Here is a 19,143-nt window from a genome sequence, read left to right on the forward strand (position 1 = left end):
GGGGTTAAAAGATAGGTGCTCCTGTTTCTGAAAAGATAGAGCTCAACACCGTGCTATTGTCTTGAGAGTCGAGAGAAGGGACCATAGCAGTTGAGAGAGTTGAAATCTCCCTGACAGTATTTCTGGTTAAACAAGGAAGCCCCTCATCAACCATAAAAGTGGTTCTTCTTTTGACGGCACCTATTAAGGAGGTGGACAACGGAATCTACTGCACACTATTGCACAATAATTTATTGGCCATAAGTTTAATATTAAAATAATATAGGGTTAGATGCATTTATAGCATCATTTGTAAAATAGCCCTTATTTGCTTCTAATTTCGAAAGCTGAGGTTGCTATTCTGCTCTCTACCACCTCTCTTCCGTATTATAATGAAAAACTACTGGGCCATCTTCAAGGAAAAAAAAAAAACCAATTCAATCTATCTTTTTCAAAAGTGTGAGCTGGATTGAACCACCATTTATTATTGCCTGTATAATGGACTCTTTACAATATTTTGTAATCCATTAAACTAAATAGTTCAGCTTATTAACTGGACATGGGCTATTAAAAGCTGAGTCTCACACGTTATAGAGTTGAATATGCATAAATACTGAAGTTTAATTTATTTTATAAAAATATTTTAAAAATTAAATAAAACATATTTTAACTGAATGAGTTAAATATCTAATTTTAAAAAAAGTTAATGGATGAGTTGGATGAACATGTACTAAATAAATTATAAATATATTAAATTCTGTTAACATATTTTTAATAAATTAACAATTTATCTTTTACCCATCGAACATATTAATTTAACAGTACCCCTATTTGACAATAACTTTTAGTGGCCATATTGGGCTGATGGAGGTTGAAATGACTGCCCAGAACGTAAGTATGTTCATGGGCACTAGCACCGGGCATGAAGAGATGTTGAGCAATTTTGTTTTTCTCCTCATCAAGGAATGAAAAAGGTAAAATAAATGGTTTTCTTTGCTGCTCTTACACGCACAAAATCATTTGATGAGAATTACCTCATGTGTTAAGTATAGGACAGAATTTGAATACAAATTATACGCTTTAGTATCTTATTTAAGAAAAAGCAAACACAATCCTAAAAGATTTTCATTATTCAGGTCACAATTCTCAATTAATTAAATTAACTTTTTAATTACTTATATGCTCTGGATCCATTGCGTACACGGAACATAAATACTACAAAAGAGTCCTTCTCAACCTAAAAAGAAAAAGAAAATCCTTGCGTATACGTACACACTTTAAGATATAAGGATCATTAAAAAAAGTTCATTATATATACAAAACAGCAGAAATGTCACTAACTAACAAGGATTAGACATAAATAAAAGTACGTAACAATTAAAGACTTGATGCAATATGGAAGCGACTAATAAAAGTGATGTCTGCTGGGACAGCTAATTTAGTAATAATTATCGTACTAACATGTCAGTTTCTAAGGAAAAAGGGTTTTCCATCTATCTATGTAACTAATCAGGTTAATGAAGCTCACTCACAAAGTTCTTTAAGCATATTAGGGATAATAAGTTGCACCAGGCCAGTAGGGTAGTACTGGAACAGTGTTATTATAATCTTCCAAAATGAAAGAACAATTTCCCTCGCCAATGTTCTGATGATGATGAAGGGTTCCCCTTTTGGAACAACGAAGAGCTTCTGACGTGCTTTCTACTGTTTCCTCTCCAGAGATTTCTGTATAACCTGTTGATACTTGGGTTCTAGAAGCTTGGTCTCTCAGCATGGCCTTTAACTTCATAACCTGCACAGATTAAAAAACAGCTTAAGGAAATAACCAGTTCGGAGGAATGTCTAGTTCTTAAACTTCAGCAAACCATCAGCATGTTAAGACAAGTAAAAAGAAAATAGTAGTTTTGGTATTCACTGAATTAACAAAACAAGGGAAAAACTAACACACCGTGTTCAAGATAATTTAAAATGGTTTGTTTATTTAGGGAGTATTTGTAAGAACTTATAAAAATAATTTATGTGTGTTTGAAAGTGTTGATAAAACATTTATACATGAAATAACTTATAATTTATGTAAGTTATTTTTAGCTTATTTTATTAATTTTTTAAAAATAATTTATCAGAATAAACTCTTTTTAATTTAATTTTAAAAATTATAAATAAATTTATAGCATAAATCTTCAGGTAAAAAGTTAATTGAATAAATGTTTAATTAAATTGTGTTATCAGATGCATACTTATAATTTTTTAAATTTAATTTAAGAATTTTTTATATATTTAGTAAAATAATTAAACTCTTTAAACTTATTTTAATAAAATTTATAATTAAATTTATTGAATAAATATTTAATAAATTGTTTAACTTAATGGACGTTTAAATACTTATTAAATAAGAGTTTATCATCACCAATTTTATGTTTTAAATACTTAATTTGATAAGTTTTTATAGGTTAAGTTTTTAAAAATATATCACAAATTTTTCGTATAGTTTTTTTAGCTTATTTGATGATTTATTTATGAAAAAAAAATTGATTTAAGTTTTTAAAAAAGGTTACAAATAACTTGCATAAATTTGACTTAATTTTTTTAATTTTAAAATGTTCAAGAAATCAATCTTCGTGAAAGCTCTGAGACACCCTGAAACCATATAAACATATATGAAATGAAGTCGCATGGGTCATGGATTTTAAAGGCAAAAACTTACATAGTTCAAACAACGGTAAAATGTGTCTATAAAGCAACTTGCAAGAGCTGCATGGAGAGAGATATGCAATCACACACACACATTATGTTAACTTACCTCTTCCTCAAGCTTCTGTTTTTCCTTGAATATGACATCAAATTCTTGTTTAAGTGTATCATACAAACTTTCAAGTTGCTTGGTCTTCCACCTTGCACGCCTATTTTGGAACCAAATAGCAATCTGACGAGGCTGAAGCCCTAACTCCTTTGAAAGCTTCATCTTTCTATCAGGGTCCAACTTTATCTCCTTCTGAAAACTACTCTCCAGCGAGTCAAGTTGGTCACTTGTTAATCTCTTCTTCTTCTCTTGGTTCCCACAGTTCATTTTTTCCATTGATGGGGGTGTCTCTGCCAGTGCTTGTTGCTTCACTTCCATTCCTAAACACACAGAGAGTTTACGAAGTGTTTTAATAATTTTCTTAAATGGACTAAGCATGATTTTTTATGTTGATCAAGCTAGAATGCCACATGTTGGGTTGAAACATGCTGTAACAATGATTTATGTACCTACTCTGTACCACTTGTTCAAGAAAGGCAATAATTGTGGTGGGGCAATAGCTTGTGCTTCAAGTTACTATTCATGCGAAAACTTACAAAAATGGACTCTGAAAATAGTCCACACTCATAAAGGAGTTACTAAATTACCATGGTACAGGTTAAGTGCTTCAAGCGGGTAAGAGGAGTGAAAAGAAAGCAACTTGATGAAATTGGAGGAAAAGTGTCAATGCTTAAGAAGAATAGATAGTGTTTTGGTCTTTAGAGTTTACCTGGATATGGGGTGTAGCTATAGTTGTAGAGGAAGCTTAAAGAAGACTCAGGTCGAGGAACATAGCGTCTTGTGCTCCCATTCCACTCCATATTGGTGTTTCTCTTCCTTCCCTTCAACTACTCCAATATTTATCAGTGTTTATATGGGGCTCACTCGGTTGTGAAAATTGATGGACCACAAAGGCAGTGATAAGAAGATAGAGAAAGGTCGTAGGTATGTCTAGCGAGCATATATAGCGTTTAATTAATGGAGTCAATTCAATTCCTCTAAAAGTTGGATGTAATTTAAAAAAAATGTGAAATTATAAATAAATACTGCTTGAAGCTGAAGTTGTAGTAAAATGCATGCAGATATCAAAACTTAAATGTTATATTTCTAATCAATAGTTATTATAGCTATCCTACTACTACCCCTTATAGAAGATTAATGAAATTGGTATATTGAATGTGGTAGTGGGGCGCGACACTACTAGAGTTGTGAGAGGGGAAAGTTTCTATTCCTGTCCTTTTAGGTGCAAGGGAAGTGAGGGACGAATGAGAGAGAAAGGGTTGTGAATTGTGTGAGGTTCTTGCTATGCTACTTCACTTTTGGGGCGCAACAAAGTTGTGTGTTTAATGCAGAGACCGTACATAAGGGAAGTAAGAGAGAAGAGTGTAAGGAGTAAGAACTAAGGACAAGGCGTGAAAAAGGGAAGGCATATGTCAGTTGGCCCCCCCAGGCAGGCTTCAACGGGGACCATATTTGATCATAGACCTATGAATCCACTCTTATAGTTTTTCCTTTTCCATTGTGCTACAATCACCCAAAACTCATGGTTTTTTTTCTCTTTCTCTTGGGTAGCTAAAGGATATCCTCAATTATAATTCACAAATGAGAATGCGGGCACATTTGGAAAATAGGTAAAATGGGAATTTAATAATAATAGGAACATAGGAAAACTGGTTTGGCTTCAAAAGAGGGTGACCAGTACACATAACCTGCCACCACTGCTGCCTTCACAAGAGACAAATAAAGGAAGGTAAATAAAACAGAGCACTTGGCCTCATCTCTGTTTCTTTCAACCCTCCTCCTCTCCCTTTCACCTTAATTATAACGTGCCAGTGTCACAGAGAAGAAAGCTGATACAATCTCACTTTCACCTCTCCTGTCTTTAGATCTATCTGTTGCTTGCATGAAATCGGGATCTGGGTTGGCTTTGCTTTGGTTTCAATTCAATTTTTTTTTTTAAAAAAAATTGAGATTTATGTAATGTATATGCAAAATGCAATTGATTGTGTGTGTAAGGCTAAGTTGACAGATTGGACTGTGTGTTTGGTTGTACCTTTGCTAGAAATAAAAGCTGAGGTTGGAGCCCTTTGAGCCCCAAAGGATGACAGAGATGGGTGAGACAAAGGTCATCATAGAATCCAAGTTCTACTTGTGCATCTTTTAAAGTTGTTTCTTGTGTCCCATGATAACAACGTCACATACTTAATAGCGTGATGTTGGAAAGAGTCATGTGTATTTGGAAATAATACATCTTCACACCTTATGATAATCAGTCATCACTTGTGACTTGTGAGAACCAATTAAGAAGTGATTAAGTAAATTGAATAACAATATAAAAAAGATATATTTAAGTCATATACCAACACCAAATTTAACATGAAAATTAAAGTCTCTTAATGTAGTGAAATTATTGTATGATTTAAGATCACCATGTGTTTATGATCAAGTCTATTTTATGCAATACATGATCTTTTTAAATAATCTTTTTTCATGAACTGCAATACATGATTAGTCAAGATTATGGACACTATGATTCTTTATTACACAATAATTTTTCTTTAATGTAAGAAAGTAGAAAATATCAAAATATGGAAGCTTGAAATGCGAAGCACACCGTCCAACTTGAAGAACAATGAGTACTGATGATCTAGTTAAAATTTTCAGCTCAAACAAAAATGGTTTAACCGTTCAAGGATCTGCATGTTTGATAAACACTGTTTAATTAGACTAAGAATTTCTTATAATTTTGAAAAATCCCCTTCTTTTCTTTTCAACCCAGCCACTCTCTCTTTTAATTACCACAGAAGTATATCAAATCTGTAGACTTATACTGCTCAATTTTTATTAGATAAGTCTAAATGCACGTGATATGTTTAATGACTAACATTTTCTTTCTGTTAGTATATATGATTTTCTTTTTGTTGTGGGTGTAGGCAAATTTTCTGTAGTTATAGTTACTCTTGCTTATGGAACAGAAATGCTTAGTAAAAGTAAAATTTTGACCTATAATTCTATACAGTAAAAAGTTCCAATAAGCATCAAGGTATGTCTCAATAAATAATCTCAAAATCTCTGAGTATGGACCTCCATATAACGAGAACTCAACCAAGCACGAAAGCGCGTCAATTAATTATAGTTTAACCATTCGATCAAAATAGTATCAAAATGGCAAAAATTCATATTGGAAGAGTGAGTACTGATTAGAGAACAGTTAAGGATTCTGCATTCATCAAGACTTGAGTACAAGTTAGGAAGGAATTTAGTAACACACTTTCTAACATAATTTTTTTAATATATTTTTAACTATTACTTAAGAGTGTTAAAAAAGTGTATTAAAGGGTATATTTCTAAATTCGTTCTAAGCAAATCTGCAATAGCTTTATACCAATTTTGTAGTTACCGTTGGTTTACATATATGGCCATGGAAAGAGAAATGAGTCGTAATTAAGGTGTAGAAATTTGATCCATAAAGTAACAGTTGGAGTGAGTGTACTAAAAATCAAATGGTGTCACGTATATAGGCCGCAAGTAGTGTCAGAATAGCTTAACTTTGATGAAAACAAACAAATGCTTTGGTCCTTTTACCCTCACATATGTTCAAACGTTTCGTAAAGGTCAATAGTCTTAAATAAAAGAAATCTGAGTGTTCGTTAGGGTGTCTGCTGTGAAAATAACGAGCTTCTTCAATTATAGTGAAAGCACTCCTTTTAAGTATGTTGACCGTTGAGCATATCTTTAAGTATTAGTAACTCATGAAAAAAGTTAGGTAGCTTTTTATATATGCTGTTGCTGGTTCTTTAATGAATATTATCCCATTTAGGCATTTATAAATATTTATATTTTGACACTACAAAAAAATAAATTGTTATAAACAAATTAATCAAGCTTATAATATGATTTTTTTTATATATAGATATTCATAAAATGGGAAAGGATGTTATCACATCAATATAAATTTAAAATTTTTTATACTTAATCTAAACTTTTTATTTAATTTATAATGAAATAGTAAATTATAATTCATTAAATATAAGTTAAATAAAAAATTTAAACCAGCGATGAATAAAGAAGGTAAGCCTTTCTTCTAGGTTCCTTATGGTAAAAGAAAATGATTTTGCAAATCTAGTGGTGCACCCCTCCATTTAATAACGTAGAAATAGAATAGCCAGGTCAAGAACACAAAAATATCTCAATTTCGTTCTTAGGAACGACGATTAGACATGATTTGTGTATTTTTTTTAACTTTTATTATTCACTCAATGAAACATGATCATGTGAATTCATGATATATCGTTACGAAACATCTTCGCACTAAATAGTATACCAATCCTGATAATAAAATAAAACATAAAAAACAAAAACAAAAAATGCACAATAATAGGAAAAACGTGACGAAAACTATTTCACGAAAAACTTAGCATTATTTTTGTCGTTTTCATATTTTTTTTTGGGTTTAATTTTATTATTCTCCCAATGGCATGACCACGTCAATTCGTGATGTATTGCTACAAAAATTGTTCGTCCTGTGTAACATTAAACAGTCCTTTATAATGAGATCCACAGGTCTATTTTATTTTAAGAAGTCTAATGCCTATGAACATGCTTATAGGTTTAATTTTTTATACATGAGTTCGAAAAATATATATTTTGTTTTTTATAAATTAAAAAATATGAAATTTAAAAATTATCAATGATAATTTTTAGCGTAGATATTTTACTAAATTTTAAAATTTATTTTAAAAAATTCTAAAATTTAAAACTCGTCAATAACAATTTTTAAAAAGTAAAAATTTAAAAAAACAAAAAATTGTTATTAATGATTTCAAAATAAAAAATTGTCAGCAGCGATTTCAGAAATTATTATATAATATATGGCTTAGAAATTGAATTTAAACGGTCAGATTAATTGCTCCCACTCGCTACAATTGCTTACGTATTGGGTTTGCATGAATACGGGGTATATATCAATATCGAATAACTACATACAATTTTTTAAAAAGAAACTGTATCATACATAAAAATATAAATATAACCAAAAATTAAAGTTGATCGAGGTGATACTACACAATCAGATAAACTATCTCCAAGAACTATTCTAGTGTTATTTTAGGCTACCCTGACGCTTTATTTGGACGATGAAATGAAGAAGATAATAAAAAAAAGAAAAAGAAAAAAGAATAGGAGGGTAAGAAATAAAATAAAATAAAAAATAATATTTGGATGAAAAGAAATAAAACAAGGAAAAAATATTTTTTTTACTTGTTTAGATAAATAACAGAGAGTAAAAAATAATAAGTAAACTATATAAAAATTATTTTTATAATAATAATAGTAATAATAAAATTAATTCAATAAAAAAATTAAAACTCTAAATATAGTATTTTTACATACTTTAAAAAAAAATTTAAAAATAAAGTAAAAAACAAAAAGGCAGTGTTCCCTTCCCTCCCATTTTCTTTGAAGGAGTGGTTTATTTTATGTGGATCCTGCCTCTTCCAATTTTCTTCCTTCCACTAAACAATAAAGTTATCAAATAAAACAAATTATATTCGCACCTCTAAAATTGTTTTTCTCAAATTTTTTATCTCATAATTTTCTCATACAAAAGTCTAAAGGATATAAAAGGTACAAATTCTATGACATTTGCCAAGAAGACCTTTTCCATCTCAGAGTATAGATATTAATTGAATTGGTTAAAAAACACTATATTTAGTTATATAATTTGTTATAATTAATTGAAGTTAGTGATATATGTTGATTCTTCCTTTATATATAAGACAATTTATTGTATCATTTTTTTTCATTTCATTAATAATATAATTTTTTGAATTTTCTAAATCTCTCTCTCTCATGTTTCTCTAACAATTTTTAAATGATTTTTTTTTATATATTATAAATATAATATGATTCTTATAAATATATGATTTTCAGTTATAAGACTGTGATCGTGGTGGATAGTGGATAAATGACAGGGGGGGGGGGGGGGACCTGTCTAGTTGGGTTCTTCTTTAATATTCCACACAAAATCAAATGATTCTCGAGTTATAAATCTCATGCATGGTTTTTTCTACAGAAAACGGGCCTATTTGCTTTATGATTAAGGAAAAAAAATCATGAAACGCCATTTTTATAACATCTTCAGAATTTATAATTTTTAACTTTTGAGTAATACTAGAACAATTCTTTAAAAAAATGGACCCTAATGTAGAGGAGTTGGTTTAAATTTTCCCATTGGTCCTGAAACTTTTTCTTTTTGGGTTTCTCAACTTCTTTCAAGGGTAAGGTGATTTCCTCCATATATTTTACTTACACACGTTCCCGTTGACCAAAGAAAAGAAACATGCATACGTACCCCCCTCGTTCTTTTAACTAGTCAACATCTGCTAGGGGCCTTTTGTGTTGGCCAAGGAGATAGCAAAGGTTGAGATGGTAAACCTTTCATCTTAGCATGCATGCCTTTATATAATATAGAGCTACCTTTTTGGCTTTTTGCTAAGGTTCTTCATCTAAAGTGCTTTCCTATTCAACGTGTGATTTGCTCTATGCTGTTCTCAATCCTTTTCTTGTTTCATATGCATGCTTATTAAGGCACATATTGGTGTTTTGGAAGGCCATGCTACACTAGCTTGTAGAGAAATGTGTCGAGAACTTTCCTCTTGAGCTCCTCGAAGTCTCAGATTAAATTTGGTTATTGGTTAGTGTAGTGAATCCTTGTAAATGTTGCCTTCTTTTCAGTTAGTGTAATGGAAAGCTCTAAAAACGATTAGGTTGGGGACTCACGACATATGGTTAGCAATATTGTTGAAAGAGTAGTATTGAAACTTTTACCCAAAAAATTACAATTTAAGAGAGATAGGTAAATAGGTAGAGAAGAGAAAGAAGTGATGAATAAAATGGGTGATGTATTGAAGAGAGATAAAAACAAATGAGTTGTAAAAGTTTATATTATCTGTATCATTATTCTTGATGAAATGCCTCAAGATGTTGTTCGTGATTCAACCGTATGACTCAATGTTGGACAGTAAATTGAAGTTGCTTAGGAAATAGCCATTATTGGTTATGGGAAGAAAGGGATAGATCCAATAAAACTCAGGGAGGTTAAATTGTAATTATCATAGGTAATTAGAAAACTAATAATTAACTTGTAATATATATATATATATATATATATATATATATATATATATATATATATTACAATTATAAAAGACGTGGCTGAATCAATATTATGGGCCTAGAGGCTTTGAATCCTTATTCTCAATCGTGTGATGGGGATAGGAGTGATTATGTCTTGTCTGGTTTTGGGTTGAAGTTAATTTTAATATATTTAGGTTATTTTTTTAATTATGGAAAAAAAATGTTACATTTTGAATTACTTTAATCCAATTCGATGTCTTATATTCTTTGATTTTGTTTTGCTATTTAAATGAGGCTCAAAGACTCAAAAGAACACAAAGACCTAGATTATAGATTTAAATTATATTCTTTCAAGATATATACTTTTTATAATAATGTATCAATAATAAAACATGTAATTCAATAGATAATATTTTGCATGACATTTATATATTTATATTATTTTAAAAAATATATATGCTATAAAATATACCTTAATTTTAATTATATAGTTTTTAATATATAATTTAGCTAATCATATTTTTTTAAAAATCAGCTTTACATAGTAATATTAAAACTGATGTATTATGTCAACAAATCAAGTCAATCCAATCCTGTCGAAATTTTGAATTGAATAAAGACTAAACTAAGTCATCCCATGTTGTTCTATCAGCATTCAGCAGCCCTGTATTGGGCGGGCGCCGGAGGACATTGCAGACTTGTACCGTTGTGTAAGAATAATGTAGGAAGAGTTCGTCAAAGCGATTTCACTCGTTTGGGAGCCTTTGACTATATAGCTTAGGGAGTAAAATTCATTCTGCATAGGCCCTAGTTCCGTAACATTTGCTCTTGTATTGTTCTAGGACTGCTACAGTGAGTATCAGTTTAGCCTTAGAACTTCCTCCACAATATACCTGGCTAGGTTGCGATTGTGAGTAGCCTTTGGTGAAGCATTCTTAGGCTTTATCGATTATTTTGGGGTTACTAATAGCGCCAAGGGTTTGATCAGGGAAGTTTGAATAAACAAACAACTCCTAATTGATTGAGAAAATAATGCCAATGATGTGTCCACAAGGCAAGAGGAATTTTACTCACATTTATTACACTTTTTTCTACAACTAAAAAAGAAATAAGAAAGTCTGAGAAACAGGATAATGCAAGAGATGGAGAATAAAATGAATTGTAAATCTTAGTAGATCATATTTATAGCCACACCCACAGGCCTTATATCTCTCCAGTGGATCAAGCAATGCCTTAAAAAAGAAATAACATTGGACCGAAAAAGAATTTTGAAATAACATTCACCTTTATTGTCCTAGTATCGTATTCCCCAAAAGTGTACATGTAAACCATCTGAAAGATTAAAACAGGAAATATACTCTTACATCACAACCAAGTTCCATGAGGAATAAAAGACAGCTGAGGCAAGCGACGGCGAAGCCTTTTTCCAAATTTTTTTTCAATTCTCACCAAACAATAAAGTTATCAACCTTGTGAGGAAATGACTAAAATACAAAGAAATTATTATTATTATTATTGTTATTATTATTACATAGATATATGGGATACTCACCTACAGCCAAAAAAAATACACACAAAAAAAACCCTCCAAAATATGACATTCTCCAAATTTTCAACTTTGTTCAGTAAGTACAAGCTGTATGATAGATCCCAATAAAGTATTATGGGATATCTAAATCACTTAAAAAACAAGCTTACATGGAAAAAAAAAAAGCTTCCTATTCTTTTATGGCTATTTCAAAATGCCTCTTCTCTTGCGCGCTCTCAAATCATTAGGTAAAATAAATACAGAATCTACACAAAGTCCACCTTTAGAATGTGTACAATCAATCTGTTTCATGGAAAACCTAACTTGTGTTGTTGGCTCAGATCCACTGACAATAAACTCACCCACTTTGTAATCCACCCAGTATCCACGCTTACGGTAGCCATATGTATCATCAAGCTCAGTTTCATCCAAACAGCATTCACAAGACGCATGCTGACTATCTGAAGTGGTCAACTCAAATTTCACAGGTTTTATATCCCAACCATGGGTGTGTTCATAATTGCATACACGTCGTCCAAGCCTTTTGGAAAACCGTCCAACGTGAAGCCTAAAGAAGATAGTATAAATATCAGCAGGAAATGGAAATGTTACCTCCCCATCCACTTCAAACCACCAGATTTGCTGCAAATATGCCACGGTGTGAAACCTGAAAATCGCCTAAGATGTAACAGAATGTTGACAGATTAAAACAAAAGGAAAACAAAGCAGCTTCAACAATGAGATAAGCAAGAGTGTTACAATTTGCGAAAAGAAATGCCAAAAAAAGTAAGTTGACATAATTAGAATATGGTGTGAGAATTATAATTACAAGTGTCAACCTAGCCTGTGCAACCAACCCTCAGAACATTAATAGAATTGGTCATTTGGCACAATCAAGTTGGGTATTTCAAGGATCAGTTATGTTCAAGGTTGCAAATTGAGGTCAATGAATCTAAATGGAACCAAATTGCAATTAATACTTAACAATAACATCATTCCAAGTCACAAATTATTAAAATAATAAATATTTGGTCACATCCAGATTAAGGCATGCATACGTAAGTGAAGTGTATCATTCAAATTGTTTTCATATGTAATGGATCATCAGTTATGAGATCATTGTGAAATGATTTCTTTTAAGCACCGATATAGCTTTTATATATTTAACGATAGTTTGCTTGTTGGTGAAAAAGAAAGTCGGTAGTTAAAATCATGATATTTCATGTAAGATTGTACAATTTTACGATTTTCTCATGCCTCAGCGATCTCAATCACACTCTGACTTGTTTTGCTAGGATCGAACAATTTTTCCAATCCTGCTCGAACTAATTTCTTTTGGAAAAGAACCAACAAATCCAGCCCATTTTTTATTGACACATAAGATTAAAGAGTTTAACTTGTTCATTTTGGCACTTTTCTTCACCTTTTTTTTGCTCTCATGCACACAAAAGTTCTAAACCCCTTCTTGGTTTTTCTACTTCTGAGTTTGGCCCTATTCACTTCAGTTCTTTTGCTTCTGGGTTGAACTCTTGGTTCATTTTCTTGTAGGTTCAACTACTCCTTGCTTTGGTTCAGTTGCTACACTATTTGGGACCCTGGATTCAACTTTCTGATCTCTGCTAGGTTACACTCTTTTAATCTGTTTAGTTATTTACAAAAGTCTTTTATGGGGGAAAGGAGCTGCCAGGGAGGGTAATGGGAGTTCAGGTACTGCTAGAGTTGGGATAATGCTGCTGGTGGGGGTTCTGAATTTGGAATTGCTGACTTACAAGTTTCTGGCTGTTAGTAATTTAAGGTTATTTTGTCTTATTTTTATTAATTTTTATGCATATATATGAATTCAAAAACATTTTGTATTTTAAGTAGGATCGTATGATATGTATTACAATTACATGATTTACATGTTTCCCTAACCTTTCCGATCCTAGGTAGGATCTTGATTTTGACTGCCTTAAGGAAAGTTAGAATTTAGCTGAGGAAGTATTTGTTTGCACAAGAGAACATAGTAGTAGAGCTACCAACCCGTGCGTATAATTCAAATGTTTACTTTAGACTTGAGCGAAATCAAAGAACCCAAATCAAGCAACTAACATGAGATCACTATGTGATATTGCGATTTGGTTTGGCTCCAGCTGGAAACCAGCCTACTACCTTTAATTAGTTTTATGAATTGCTCAAAGTCATTATGGTACATTTTTAAGTTCAAAATTAAACCATGCACTACCCAGCAATTTAGCACCCCCATTACAAAGGTTTCGTAACTTTTAAAGGGGGCACTAAAGATTGAACAGCAAAGACCAGGAAGTAAACAAAGTCACAATCCATACACAATAACAAATAATCGTATACTTGAACCCAATGCACTTGACATCATAGAAAAATTCTATTGCTTCAAGTAAAATATAATCAGTCATCAACAAGATAAATTACTCAAGATAAAATAAAAAAGGAAAGGTATACTATTCCTACTTTCTCAAAAATACAATCATAAAGCAATTAAAACACACAAAACAAGTCAATCTGACATGAGACAGTAATGAAAGTATGAAACTAACAAGCAAATCCACACACAAATTAAAAACCTGACGTTAGATCAACAGTATTAGGACCTTAAACTGAGATTATGAAATATTTAACAAATTGGTAGTTGACTGTCAAATATCAATCCATTAATTGCTTAACCAGGTAAAAAAAAAAACTTTTTTTTATGATTTCATAAAAAACTCATCTAGGAAAGCTCTAACAAAACGAGTACCTTAACAATGATCAGGATGGTGCTTGATTAAAATGGCTAGGGGGTCAAAATTTAAATATGCAATGAAAAATAAGAATTATACCAAATTTGAGGGGAATCTACAAATTGCGACCTGTGTATAATGACATTGCTCCAACTTAAATGCAGAATTACAAATAACTTAAGTTCTTGTCAGAATCATACGAACCTGGACTACATGCAGTTAATCTCAAGTCCTGAGACTAAATAAAAGCAACAAGGTCATTTTCAGCATCTTTGACTGTTTTTACTGGAAATTTTTATGCTTGGCATATTAGCCTCCATGATGACGATCTAGGATTCTCATCAATGCTTAGAAAAGACCAAATAGTTTGCAGTTCATGGGGAAAGAATGCCAAGAAAGGTCAAACATCTTATGATTCATCCTTACAATATTCAACAGTACTATTTAGGGAAGATGGGACTCAGCGGCACCTATCCTGCTTTTAGTCAACAGGTTGTTGACTGGATGGTTTAGGTGGTTGTGTCAACAGTCAAGGCGTCAACTACTAACAATTTTATTATTGCCAGGAAAAAACAAATATTTGGGCTTGTAAAGTCAATTAATTTAACATCATGGAGTGGTGTACAATATGATTTCCGTGACATGGGCCGCTAAATACTTCCATTCCAACTGATGCAGCAAGAAATCACAAAATTTCTATTTTCTACTAAGTTACAATTCCCTCTTCCTCTCTTTATAAAGCACACACTGGATCTACAGCCTCACTGAAAAGGATAAGCCTGCTAAACACCCTCTTCCAACAAATTTTAAGTACATTGGGAAAACCAATACAAAATACTTAATGTTCACTTATCCATTATGCTGAGAGCAGTTTATCATGCATATTTGCTAATAGCAATGAGTAAACATCTATACACAGATAAAAGCTTAGGTTCCAGACCAGTTTTCTGAACTCATAATTCAAGTCCAGCACGCCCACCAAAGGCCCATTTGCACCATACACCTCTTAAAGTCACGTGTACAAAGCAGAATAAAAGAAAAATAACATTAGCACAAGAGCAAAGAATATCTAAAATTGAAAGCAAGATAACGCATAAGAGGATGGATGCATTACTCAATACTCAGAAGTCAGAACCTTTTATTTTCTATAGCTCATCTACTAGCCAAAACACATTCCCTGATAGCATGACACCAGATATACTCTATACTTTTTCCCTTTTTCTCATCATCCAATCCAATAATCATGCACAAACTAAATATTCCCCCTCTGCCACATATCGCGATTAAAGCCTAATATTATTATAAGAAATAACACCATCTCATTATCACGGCCATTGCCCTAAAGATGTCAAACAAGCACCAAAACAGATCATACTCTTCCAATCCACAACAAGTTTAACACCAAGTCCAGAAAACTTGCAATCAATTGTATTTTACTATATTACAAAGTGCTTGAAGAATTTAGGGGAGTAAGTGTGCCTACGTGCGTGTGTAAAACTTTAAAAAATAATAATAATTTCTTCAAATTTTCCAGGTTAGATGCCCTTACATCACTGTAGGGTATGTACGGATGCAGGACAAGTAAGGTTTGAAATTTTAACAAACCTTCCACTTGTTTGGGCGTTTCGTTTTTTCATTTTAAAAAGGGGTGAAAATGAGGAATAATCAATCTCTAAAAAGTTTCCACAGTTGGTATAATTTAATTTAAACCTCAAAGCAAAGGGAAGAAAATATATTACCTTAATATCTTCCTTTCTTTCCTGATGCAGTTTTTTTGGTTTTTCTATCCATTTTCAGCCTCTAACGTATAAGCAAAACTACTAAAGCTAAGTTAAGATCTCTGAATCTAACCTAGATTCTTCAGTAGGAATCCAATTCCAGTATCTCCGATCATCAATCCCAGTAATCGCCATCGCCTTCGCCGAAATTGACATGCAAACTCTTCCCGTGACCCTGTCCAGCCACACTTCCTGTAAAACCCTCCAACATCAATTTCATCCAGCACACACACATCCGCTAAATTACAGAAAACCCTAATCTCACAGAATAATACAAAACTGACCTGAAGAGCACCACCCACCTTATGGCCGTCGTGGAAGGGTAACGGCCTCGATAAGAGCGCGAAAATGTCCTTCTTCGAGAGATTCTGGTGGCGCTCCGGCGGCACCAGATCCAGCAGATCTTGGTAGTTACGCGGCAACTTTGCTTCCCAAACGGAATCCGACGAAGCAGCGCCTCGAAACGCGCGGTTGAGGCGCGCGAGGTTGCAAATCTCCGGCGGCGTCAGGTAGAGGAAAACGCAGGCCACACAAGCCTCAGGTATGTCCCCGAGGCTAGGACCGAGGCTCGAACCGTTGGTGCTTAGGTTCGACAGCGACGCCCCCATGCTCTTTCTTCTTCACCACCTCATGGCACGCACCAACGTCCAAACCAGAAGAAAATGAGAAGAATAAGAGCGTGTGGCAGTGAAATTGCCTCAGTGGTGGTGTTGTTGCATGAAATGTGAATGTAAGAGGCTCAGAGGTGTTGTTGATTTAGATTTTGGTTTTGGAATTTTCCTTTGAGGGAAAATCGATTTCGAATGTTGTTGCAGGGGATTCGGTGCGGAGAGGTCCATTCTTTTAGATTATAGATTCGTTGTGCCTTTATCCATCACCACGTGGCAGAATAAGGTGAAAAGCTAATGGCTGCTTCAGCACGTGTTTGATTTCTATGGATGTTTTCAACTTCACTGTATCATTACCATTGCAAGTGGCGTCCACGACGGAATAATAATATCTGTCCAAGTCAAATATCAAATAGTTTTTTTATTTTAAAAAAATTGCTAATTTTTATATATTTATATTTTGAACCTATTACTTTACTTGGATACGAAGTAATGGACGTGATCCTTATTGTAACACACGTCAAACCTATTTTAAATCTTTTTTATAAACTCTGTTTTAATAAAACCAGATATAGAAATTTCATGGGACATGTTTCATGTGTTCAACTTAGAAGGTATGAGACGATACGTAGAAACCATCTTTTGATTATTAATAACGTTGAAGGGAGAAAACTGTATATTGATGGTGCATTAAGTGGTCTGACCTTTTTTTTTTAAGAAGAGTGTCAAGAACATGCTCTTTAATATATCATTTTCAATACAATTTTAATTATTAGTTAAATATGGTTGAAAATTATAAAAAACAATGTTATACATATAAAATATTATAGACTTAGTTTGAGTACATTTTTATATAAGTCCTTATAAAAAATAAAATTAATATAAAAATACATGTTTTTTTTATAAGATAAAAATAATTAATTTTTCGATTTTTAAATATGTTAAATAAGAGAACTTCTAAAAAGTAATTGAGAAACATAGTTTGATCAAAATCGTAAAATCTAAAATATATCTTTCTTTTTTTTTTAGATGGGTTGAATCAAATTAAAATATAGATGGATGAAAATTAGAGTTAAATTAATAAGCATAGTTGGCTTTAGTTTTAAAATTATATATTAAAAAATGTCTATATTTGATTAAAAAATTTAAAATATTAGTTATTAAGTTTTTTATGTAATTGTGTCTTACTCATCATCTAAGTGCACCTCTTCATTGTGCTCTTCTTTTAATTATGAAGAGAAACTTCGTTCGTACTCCCATTAAATTTATGAAAAAAAAATTAAAGAGTAAAAGGAGAGGAAACAAAAGGAGAACATTGATTTCCACTTTGCACAGTGCTTTTTTTTTAAAGCTATTATAATTACTTAGTTCACCGATTTTTTTTTCTTCTTTTTCTTTTTTACCATCTTGGGCTTGGGTACAAGAGAATAAAAGATTCACCAATTGACTTTGTAAACGCATTATTGTTCTTACCATTTGAGAAAAGAAAAAGAAGAATGGGATTGAAAAAAAATGAAGAAAACATAATCAGATATTTGCGTTGCTCTTCCTTATGCCTCTCCTTACTGCTCTTTTTTTTAGTGTCATCCTTTTTGTCACTTCATCTAATTTATTGATTGGTGGCAGTGAATAGTGATTTTGGTGACAATAGAAAAAAGAGAATAACTTAATATATTTACTTGAAAATATTCATATCTAACACCAATTTGTCACTTGAAAGAGTATAAGTAGATCAAAGTATTCACTTTATAACTATGTTTGGGTTGAGTGATTTCAAATCTCACCAATATTTAGTCTTAAATTATATCAAATTCAATTTGTTTTTAATAGAACTAAACTTTATATAAAATTTTATTATTTATAATGTTGTATATATTACAAAAAAAACTTTCTTAAAAATATCAATAAATGATTCATTGGTTATATCAATAATAGACTAATGTTATATATTAATTTTGGTTTTAGATTTTTATTTTAAAAGAAAATAATATTAGGTTCTCCAAAAATATCAGCTTAACTATCAATATGTTAAGCATTAGAAGTTTTTTATATGTAGGATTATTATCTTTTCTAATGCTTGTTACATGGTCATTTGTATATGATAATGTAATGATTCAAAAGGAGAAGGGAAAAGTGTAAAGAATTTGTCATGTATATCTAACACAAATTAATTATTGAAGAATTTTGTTAAAATACTAATAATAAATAATTAATAATAAAATTTTATTAAAAATATTTATTATATTTTATAATTTGAATATAATAAATATATTTTTTATGAAAATTTCTATTCATAGATACTCAAACACAGTTTTAAGACTGAGGTTAAAAAAATTTAATATTAAATATTTTCAATAATGTTTTGTATTTTTTAAAAATATTATTAGTATAATTAGTATGATTATATGAAATTATATATTTGTTCACCTGTCTTTGTTTAAATTAATGTTATACAGGTTTCATTTATTTTTGTTTAAGAAGAGACTTTCTCTTTATTAACTTACTAATGATCCTAGTTTCACATATTATTAAATTAAAATTGATATTTAGTAATAATAAAATAATATTTGTTTATTTTATATTTTTTTCATGGAAC

General features: G+C 31.5%; 2 protein-coding genes across 3 annotated transcripts; both read right to left on the bottom strand.

The window, feature by feature from the left end:
• Positions 1 to 1,528: 1,528 nt before the first annotated feature.
• Positions 1,529 to 3,579, bottom strand: LOC113872024 (putative homeobox-leucine zipper protein ATHB-51). The gene is made up of 3 exons (XM_027509189.1): positions 3,489 to 3,579; positions 2,780 to 3,099; positions 1,529 to 1,771 (listed from the first exon to the last, which is right to left on the bottom strand). Exons 1-3 carry the CDS (start codon positions 3,577 to 3,579, stop codon positions 1,529 to 1,531), a joined length of 654 nt encoding a protein of 217 aa, XP_027364990.1.
• A 7,803-nt stretch (positions 3,580 to 11,382) lies between these two features.
• Positions 11,383 to 16,680, bottom strand: LOC113872023 (F-box protein PP2-A15-like). 2 transcript variants are annotated; one of them, XM_027509188.1, is made up of 3 exons: positions 16,242 to 16,680; positions 16,013 to 16,131; positions 11,383 to 12,090 (listed from the first exon to the last, which is right to left on the bottom strand). In XM_027509188.1, exons 1-3 carry the CDS (start codon positions 16,545 to 16,547, stop codon positions 11,628 to 11,630), a joined length of 888 nt encoding a protein of 295 aa, XP_027364989.1. In that variant the 5' UTR covers positions 16,548 to 16,680; the 3' UTR covers positions 11,383 to 11,627. The 2 variants fall into 2 exon arrangements, with proteins under 2 accessions (XP_027364989.1, XP_027364988.1); XM_027509187.1 differs by having other exon boundaries at positions 11,384 to 12,090; positions 16,224 to 16,665.
• Positions 16,681 to 19,143: the final 2,463 nt, after the last annotated feature.

This window comes from Abrus precatorius, unplaced genomic scaffold (assembly GCF_003935025.1).
Source record: "Abrus precatorius isolate BTA unplaced genomic scaffold, Abrus_2018 Scaffold7, whole genome shotgun sequence".
Taxonomy (NCBI): domain Eukaryota; kingdom Viridiplantae; phylum Streptophyta; class Magnoliopsida; order Fabales; family Fabaceae; genus Abrus; species Abrus precatorius.

Bases quoted from the DNA above. Each gene is read 5' to 3' on its own strand.
- LOC113872024 (XM_027509189.1), bottom strand. From the start codon at position 3,579: ATGGAGTGGAATGGGAGCACAAGACGCTATGTTCCTCGACCTGAGTCT. The intron at 3,100-3,488 runs GTAAACTCTAAA...CTGTGTGTTTAG, and splicing joins TAGCTACACCCCATATCCAG to GAATGGAAGTGAAGCAACAA. The intron at 1,772-2,779 runs GTAAGTTAACAT...TAATCTGTGCAG, and splicing joins AACAGAAGCTTGAGGAAGAG to GTTATGAAGTTAAAGGCCAT.
- LOC113872023 (XM_027509187.1), bottom strand. From the start codon at position 16,547: ATGGGGGCGTCGCTGTCGAACCTAAGCACCAACGGTTCGAGCCTCGGT. The intron at 16,132-16,223 runs GTCAGTTTTGTA...AGGGTTTTACAG, and splicing joins AGGTGGGTGGTGCTCTTCAG to GAAGTGTGGCTGGACAGGGT. The intron at 12,091-16,012 runs GTTAGATTCAGA...GGCGATTTTCAG, and splicing joins ATTCCTACTGAAGAATCTAG to GTTTCACACCGTGGCATATT.